The 7709-nt window shown below is 52.5% G+C and overlaps 1 protein-coding gene across 1 annotated transcript in view; it reads left to right on the top strand.

The window, feature by feature from the left end:
- Positions 1 to 7459, top strand: part of NXF3 (nuclear RNA export factor 3) — a 28861-nt gene extending 21402 nt beyond the window's left edge. Inside the window, exons 4-20 of the mRNA XM_012644473.1 lie at positions 601 to 684; positions 791 to 895; positions 1020 to 1100; positions 1221 to 1287; positions 1444 to 1529; positions 1908 to 2017; positions 3703 to 3739; positions 4357 to 4425; positions 4509 to 4564; positions 4699 to 4806; positions 4926 to 4984; positions 5099 to 5214; positions 5310 to 5352; positions 5946 to 6018; positions 6519 to 6701; positions 7095 to 7179; positions 7406 to 7459. Coding sequence (XP_012499927.1) covers positions 601 to 684; positions 791 to 895; positions 1020 to 1100; positions 1221 to 1287; positions 1444 to 1529; positions 1908 to 2017; positions 3703 to 3739; positions 4357 to 4425; positions 4509 to 4564; positions 4699 to 4806; positions 4926 to 4984; positions 5099 to 5214; positions 5310 to 5352; positions 5946 to 6018; positions 6519 to 6701; positions 7095 to 7179; positions 7406 to 7459 — 1416 coding nt within the window. The remainder of the gene's footprint in view (positions 1 to 600; positions 685 to 790; positions 896 to 1019; positions 1101 to 1220; positions 1288 to 1443; positions 1530 to 1907; positions 2018 to 3702; positions 3740 to 4356; positions 4426 to 4508; positions 4565 to 4698; positions 4807 to 4925; positions 4985 to 5098; positions 5215 to 5309; positions 5353 to 5945; positions 6019 to 6518; positions 6702 to 7094; positions 7180 to 7405) is intronic.
- Positions 7460 to 7709: the final 250 nt, after the last annotated feature.

Here is a 7709-nt window from a genome sequence, read left to right as displayed (position 1 = left end):
TTTTTTTGAGACAGAGTCTTGCTCTGTTGCCCGGGCTAGAGTGCCGTGGCGTCAGCCTAGCTCACAGCAACCTCAACTCCTGGGCTTAGGTGATCCTCCTGCCTCAGCCTCCCAAGTAGCTGGGACTATAGGCCTGCGCTACCACGCCTGGCTAATTTTTTCTACTTTTGGTTGTCTGGCTAATTTCTTTGTATTTTTAGTAGAGAAGGGGTCTGGCTCTTGCTCAGGCTGGTCTTGAAATCCTGACCTCAAGCGATCCTCTCATCTCGGCCTCCCAGAGTGCTAGGATTACAGGCATGAGCCACCGGGCCCGGCCTAGGAAGCTCGTATTAAACATCTTATGTTGATTATATGAAGAACACTATTTGGATGGAAAGAAAGAGTATTTAGGAAGTCCATGTGTGGCTAGAAATAATTGGTGTTAGAAATAATGGATGGAATAATAATGGAATGAATAAGTTAGAAATAGTGGATGTTGTCTTGTCTTTAAAAATTATTTTAAAGCCTGAGTAAAGGTCTGAAAGGAACATGTTTGGGTCTAATTTTAACATTTAATTCCATTATGTCAGTCTCCTCACTCATCTTTTCTTTTGCTCTTAGATTCCATTTGGCATAAAATATGATGAGAAGTGGCTGCTAAATTTGATTCAGAGCCAATGCAGTGTCCCTTTCACTCCATTCGAGGTAAGAGATGATAGCGAGGCAGATGAGAGGGAACAGGACAGGTAGGGGGCTGGATGAGCATGGACTCTGGCCTCACATTTTATTTTTCTTGCCACTCTCCCTGTAGTTTCACTATGAGAAAATGCAGGCCCACTTCTTCGTGGATAATGCCAGCATCGCCTTTGCACTGAAGAATGTCAGTGGCAACATTTGGGACCAGGATAATGAAAGGGTGTGTGTCGAGGGCATGACCAGGGCTAGCTTGGGGCAAGAGGGAGGCACATGGGCAAGGTCTTGCTTGATCTTGGGGCTCAGAGTTCGTCATGCTTACCCAGCCCCTCTTGTGTTCTCTGCAGATATCAATATTTGTCAGTCCCTCGGATGCACCCCGCTCTGTGCACAAGGAACTGAAGTCAGAAAAGGTGCAGCAGATAAAGGTAATGCAGACTCAAGACAAGTTGTCCACCCATAGCCAGACCCACCTCTTCTTCCCCTACCTATTGCCCCCTTCACCATCTCAGCTTCAGAGCAGCTGAGCCCCATCTCTAACTCTGCAGCCGACCATGAAGAAACGTGATGACTCCCAGGAAGCTCTTGACATCCAGAGACTCTCCTCTGAGGCAGGTATGGCTGAGGATAGTAATTCTATAGCAGGTGGGAGCAGAGGGATCTTCCTGGGAAGGAGACTTAGAGATTGTAACTCAGGGAGGAGGTGGCGTTGGAGCTGTACCAGCTGGGCCCCTCTCAATCTTCTGATTCATTTCTCTCTGCTTTCTGGAGACTTCATGGGACATGATGAAATGGCAGCAAATCCTAGCAAGTACATGGCTACCTCCCTGGGTGTTCATGAAGAGAACGTGACTAAGGTGAGGCCTTAAGCCAGGTGCTAGGATTGAGGGTGAGGGTGGGAGAGATTAGTTAGAGGGCCGATTGGTCTAAGATATCTCCTGTTGGGGCCTTCACTCTTTCCTCACCATAGCTTGTACCTTTCAACCAGAGCAACGGCAAACCCTACCAGCTATCTGACACTATGCCACAGTTCCCCGACATCAACAGCCTGACTCTCTCCGAAACCGAGGTGAGGTGTAATATTCAGATGGTTCTTTGGAAGGAAAGTGAGAGGGCTCATCAGGATGGTGACAAGAGGCAGGGAAGTGGATTTGTAGGCAAGGGAGAAGAATGGGGGTGCAGGACCCTCCTGGCTCTCCTTCCCTGGTCCATGTGGTTTCTCTGCATAATTACAGGTGGAGTCTGCAGGGGAGATGGACAAGAAGAAAGGACTAGAGCCACAGCAGATGCGTGCGGGTGGAAACGCCCTGTGTACCACCTTCCCGGATAAGTCCAGCAACATAAAGTCAGTTGTACCTTCTGTCACCCCTTAGGAGCCTGAGCTGCCCCTGACAGTGCCCTTCTGAAGGAGGAGGCCACCCTGCCCTCTCCTCTTTCTGTGTGTCCCTCAGCTGTGCTTAGAAGTCTCCTTTCTTTCCCTGACCTGCTCCGCTTTTGCCCTGCTCGGGGGTGTGTTTACCACCTCTCTGCAGCCAGCCTCCTCCAGCACGCCCTCCATGAGTGTGTGCCAGGAAGCAGGGCTCCCCTCCTCACCAGGACCAGGGTGTTCAGGCTTGGGCCAGATGCTGGGGCCCAGGACCCCATGCTGAGCCAGGCCTTCCTGCCTGCGTGCTGACATGGGCTTTCCGTCCCCTCTTCCGAGAGGGGCCCTCCTTCCCTTGCTCCATAAAGGTCCGCTCACCTGTCCTGGGCTGACGTGGTGGCTTCCCTGCCCCATGCTGAGAGCTGAGGGCTGAGGCACTGGGTGGCTGCCGTCACGACATCCGTTCCTCTGGCACAGTGGCAGGAGCTGGGTCCTCCTTGGGGAGAGACCTGGGTTCCCTGCGTCAAGGAACCAGAAGTGAGCCACCGTCAGTGAGCAGAGGGCTTCCTGAGGCAGGAGCGGGAGGCAGAGGGCAGAGGAGGTTGAGGAGACAGAGGACAGGCCTCTTGGGCTACTGCCTCTCCCTCCCGCCACACCTCATGCCATCCTGCCTGGTCCTTCAGAGGAGCCCTGAGTATCCCGAGATGGGAATGACGCCTCGGGCACGGCGCCAGCTCAGACGGGCACAGCTGGGCTGGGACCATCAGGAAAGGACGTGGTGATCCTGAGAGGGGGCCCCAGACCCTCAGCCCCATGCTGAGCTGGAGCCTGATGCTTCACTCCTTCTGGCGGAAGGTCTGCCCCCGTGGCTGCTCTGTTTCCCGTGCCCAGCTTAGACTGGGCTCACCCAGGTGACAGAGGCCCCACCTGCTTCCAATGGGTGCCAGCCCAACAGGTGTGTGGTTCCCATTCCTGCCTCAGTGCCCAGGGCCAGCCAGGGGCAGGTGAGGGAAAGGGCAGCCGCAGAGGAGCCCTTTTCTTCTCTCTTCCTCCCTGACCCCCACCGCCATGGGAGAGCATCTTTTCCTTCCTTCTGCTTTGCTTCCTCTTTCTCCTTGGCCTCTCCTCTCCTGTGTCTCCCCCATACCTCCCTCCCTGACCTTCACACCCTGTCTGCCATACCCCACCATCCCCTCCCTGCCTCCTGAGCCTGGCCTCGCTCACCTCCCTGCCCCAGCATCCTGGGCCATCCCTGGGGGATGACCTGGTATCAGCCAGGGCCCTGGCTAGGCCCAGCAGAAGGGTGCACACCCAGTGAGGTAGCACAGCTAATACCCCATTCCCTGCTCCCCGTGGAGCTTTCTGTGGGGAGCTGGAGGAAGGAAAGGAAGCCCTGGAGCCTGGTTCCAAATGCTGCTTCTCGTGGTGCTGGAGAAGGCAGTCAGGGCACTCCAGGCGGGGGCTGCCCAGGAGGAAGGGGGTGAGGATCTCCCTCTGGGTCACTCCACAGGGCAGCTTCCCAGGGCTGTGCATGAGCAAGGGCTCTGCAGTGTAGGAGGCACATGCTGGGCTCGGTCTCTGGCGTAGGTCGGCTTGCTTGCTCACGTTAGGTATGGCAGCTCCACAGTTCCACATACTTTTGTCTATTTTGTTTTGATCTTTGGCAGCTCCATCCTGGAATTGTTCCCCAAGTTATCATGCCTGGTAAGTGTTTTCCTTAAATGTTAACCCTTCTAATTGGCACTGACGTTACCCCTAACTGTTCTGAAGCCTTTTAGGTCTTGCCAGAGTCAGAGAGTGAGTATTGTCATGAAGGCACCTGGGGTGGAAGAAGGACAGGTGACAAGAGAGCATTTCTGAGAAGAAACTCTTGGGTGCCATCATCTTCATTCTCATCATTTTGGTTCTATTTTTGTTCTAGTGTGAGCATTGCCCTGTGATTGAATCGGGAGGTCTTGTTGGGGCTGAAAAGTCAAAGGCTGCCTCATAGGGCTGAGTCATATCCACCCAGAGGGCCAGTTTTTCTGTATATGGACATCTGCTTGGTCCATTTGCTTAAACCCCAAGGTCAGGGTGGGGGAAAGGTGATACAGACCCATGGGAGAACCTGACACATCTATGGAGCTTCTTCACACAAGTTTTCCACAGGCTTCAGGGACACAATGGTGGCGACCCTAACTGTAGTCTTTCCCATATATCATACTTTCCAGGACCCTTTCACACCTGATCTCTGATCCTCACCCTCTCCTGGGCCCATCATTTTCCTTGATCATCCAGGGCCACCTCCCTGCTCTGCATTGCTGACTTCTTCCTTTTCCCAGGATGGCCAGGAGTCACCCAGACCAACTCTTGGTGGTACTGAAGCCCACAAGAAGTTACCAACCTGCAAGGTGAGGAGGTGAGGATCAAGCAGGGTGTTTGATGGTGCATGAGGAGGGGGTGTCAGCTGTGGTCCTGGAATTTGTTATTCCAGGGAAGCGTCTTTGGATCTGAAACACTGAAGAATCTGGTCCTGCAATTCCTGCAGCAGTAAGTATCCTGGGAATCTGAGGAAGGAGAGGGCTGGGATAGGTGAGGCCACATAAGCACTACTCAGGGTGACTTTCAAGTTTCATTTGGGGCCCAAACCACAGAGATAGCCTGTTCCCTTTGGTCCCCAACAGGTATTACTTGATCTACGACTACGGAGACCGACGGGATCTCCTTGGTGCTTATCATGTCATGGCCCGCTTCTCCCTGACCATTCTCTTCAACCCCGAGGACCCAGCTTCGTGAGTATCACGGCTCAGACTCTGCTCCGGGGCCACGTGGCTCCCCAGCAGACACAGGTTGGCTCCTGGAAAGCCTGTACTGGCTGGACCACCACTTGCTGTTCCTCTTGCTCTCCTAGGAGCATCTTGTGCAAGTACTTCAAGGAAAGCAGGAATCTGAAAATGCTCAAGGACCCCTGTGAGTGTGCGATGGGGAAGACTGGGCAGGGTAAGGGGAGGTGAAGGGGACATTCACAGGGGCCTAGGGCCAGGGTGTGGCAGCCCCCGATCTTTGCTTCTCCTCCCCTCACAGACCTGCGGGTACGGCTGCTGAAGCACACAAAACGTGACATCGTGGACTCCCTCAGCGTGTTGCCCAAAACACAGCATGACCTCAGCTCCTTCCTGGTGGACGTGTGGTTCCAGACGGTGAGTGCCTGCTTCCTCCCTCGGACAGGCCCAGAAAACCAGAGGTGGGTGGTAGGTTAAGGAGGATCCTGAGCGCCTGGGCTCTTCCCTTTCAGGAAATGATGCTCGGCCTTTCTGTCAGTGGGGTGTTCAAGGAAGGTGAGTGTCTGTAGAGTCCCCTCCCAGGTCCCGCACTGCTGCCTGCTCTGGCCTGGCTTCTTCTCAGAACTCTCCCAGCTTCCCTGATTTCATTCCTTTCAGTCCTATTCTTCCCCCTGTGTTCTCCAGCCCCCACTCTGCCCACAAACCATCCTGGTGTGACCTAGGTCCATGCATGTCTGCCCCGCATGGCTTGGACGTTAAGGACACAGGCTGTGGAGCTTGATGGCTCTCATCCCGGGTCCTTACTCTGCAAACTTAAGGTGGTCACTTAACCCTTCAATTCCCTCATTTGCAAAGTGTGGCTAGTAATACCCATCTCTTGGGCTACTGTGACACAGAAATCAAGTGAACTTGGGAAGTGGTTTTCACAGGGCCCTGCACATCATAGGGGCCCTATCACTGGGAGTGGATTCTTCCTATTGTTGCCCTCCCCATTCCTGCCACACCCTCCTGACTCCAAGTGAGCAGTTTTGTTCTGGTCCGGACCCCTTCAGCGTGAGTATCAAGTAAGACGCTGCCCGGGGAATACCTTGTGAGCATGTAAAGTATGTGCAGTGCTAAGCGGGTATTGTTGTTTGTTGTCGTTGAAGTGGAGGGAAAGTCTCACGGATGTGTACGTGCCTTCACTCGGATCTTCATCACTGTCCCTACTGGCAATTCCGGGTAAGTGCTGTGTTGTGGGTGCAACATGGGAACACCAAGCCTGGGACCAGCTGTGTGGGAATTTTGCAGTGTAGTCCTGGGGGTATTCACAATATTGTCAGAAACCAACAGTCTAGTGGTTAAGAGTGTGTGCTCTAGAGTCAGAGTACAGGTTCTTTCCTGAGACAACACTCTGTGACTTTGGTGAAGTCATATGACCATGACCTCTTTGTGGCTTCCTCTGAAAATGGTGATTCCGCTGTCCATTCCTTTGGGCTGTTGTAAAGGGCAAATGTGAGTGTAAAACCTTCCCTGGGTTACAGGTAAACCTACAAAGATTTTGAAGCTGTAGACAATCTCTACAGGTGTGGGAGGAGTAGAGGGTACCAGCCAAGGAAGCTGGGAGGTGGGACATGGGGGTATAGAAGAAATCTGGTTGCTGAGCAGTAGAAGAAGGATCACTGTTGGGGTTGTGGGGTTGTCCGTCTGTCCAGCTATCTGAGGGCCTATCTTTCCTCCAGTCTGTGCATCATAAATGACAAGCTGTTTGTTCGGGACGCCGGCCCCCAAGGGACCTGGAACACCTTGCCCATCCCAATGGTCACACCCTACTCCAGTTCTATGCCTGCCCTCTCCCAGGAGCAGCAGAAAATGGTTCAGGCTTTCTCTGCCCAGTTTGGGATGAACCTCGAGTGGTCTCAGAAGTGAGTGCTGGGTGTCCATGGTGATCAGTATGAGCTAGGAGGAACAGGGAAGTAAATAATGGGAACTTGAAGGTATTAATAATGGGTTTCACTTTTTTATATCACTCATCACCCTGAACATTTCCTTCTTCATACACATTAAGCTATCAAGTTTTGAACAGGATTAGGGTACTTTTCTGAATTCCATGTACCGTGTTCCATTATTGGGAGACATTTGGCTTTTCAGGAAATTTTCCCTATGACACACTGTGTCACAGAGTTCATTCTGCTGCAATATATCTCAATTAACCATGGGGACATGTTTCTGTCACACGGATTTGGAAATGGCAGTATGTCCTCAGAGTGTCTCCAGTTGGGTCTTAATGGATGTCACCTGTCATTATTTCACTCCAGGTGTCTTCGTGACAACCAGTGGGACTACATCAGAGCTACTCAGGTCCTCTTTCTGCCCAAGATGACATCTGGGAATTCAGGCCAGGTGAGCAGAGTCCAGTGGCCTGGGGCTGAAACATAGGGCTCCTGGCTCTGCTGATCTCCCAGTGGGTCCCTCCTGTGCTTCCTGTAGGCCAAGGGCAAGATCCCAGAGGAGGCCCAACCTGGGACCAGCACATACTGACTCAAGATCCTGAAAACAAAGCCCTGAGAAGAAACCCTTGGGTTTCATCATCTTCGTTCTCATCATTTTGGTTCTGTTTTTGTTCTAGTGCGAGCATTTTACTGTGACTAAATCAGGAGGTCTTGTTGGGGCTGAAAAGTGAAAGCCTGATTCATAGGGCTGACTCTCATCCACCCAGAGGGCCAGTTTTTCTGTGCATTTGTCCCCGCCAGAATCCCTTTTTCTTTTAATAATAAAGTGATGCTGTCTGTTACATCAAATCCCTGCAGTATCCACTTGAGTCAGGCATAATGATCTCTGCTTCACAGAAAAAGAAAGGGACACAGAGAGTAAACAACACCTGGGAAAAACCATGGAGTAGAGACTCGAATCCTGGACCCACCCTTAGGCAG

The sequence above is a fragment of the Propithecus coquereli genome, unplaced genomic scaffold (assembly GCF_000956105.1).
Source record: "Propithecus coquereli isolate 6110/MARCELLA unplaced genomic scaffold, Pcoq_1.0 Scaffold104, whole genome shotgun sequence".
Classification (NCBI taxonomy): Eukaryota; Metazoa; Chordata; class Mammalia; order Primates; family Indriidae; genus Propithecus; species Propithecus coquereli.
Note: the sequence above shows the minus strand (reverse complement) of the source record. Positions and strands in the feature narration are given on the sequence as shown.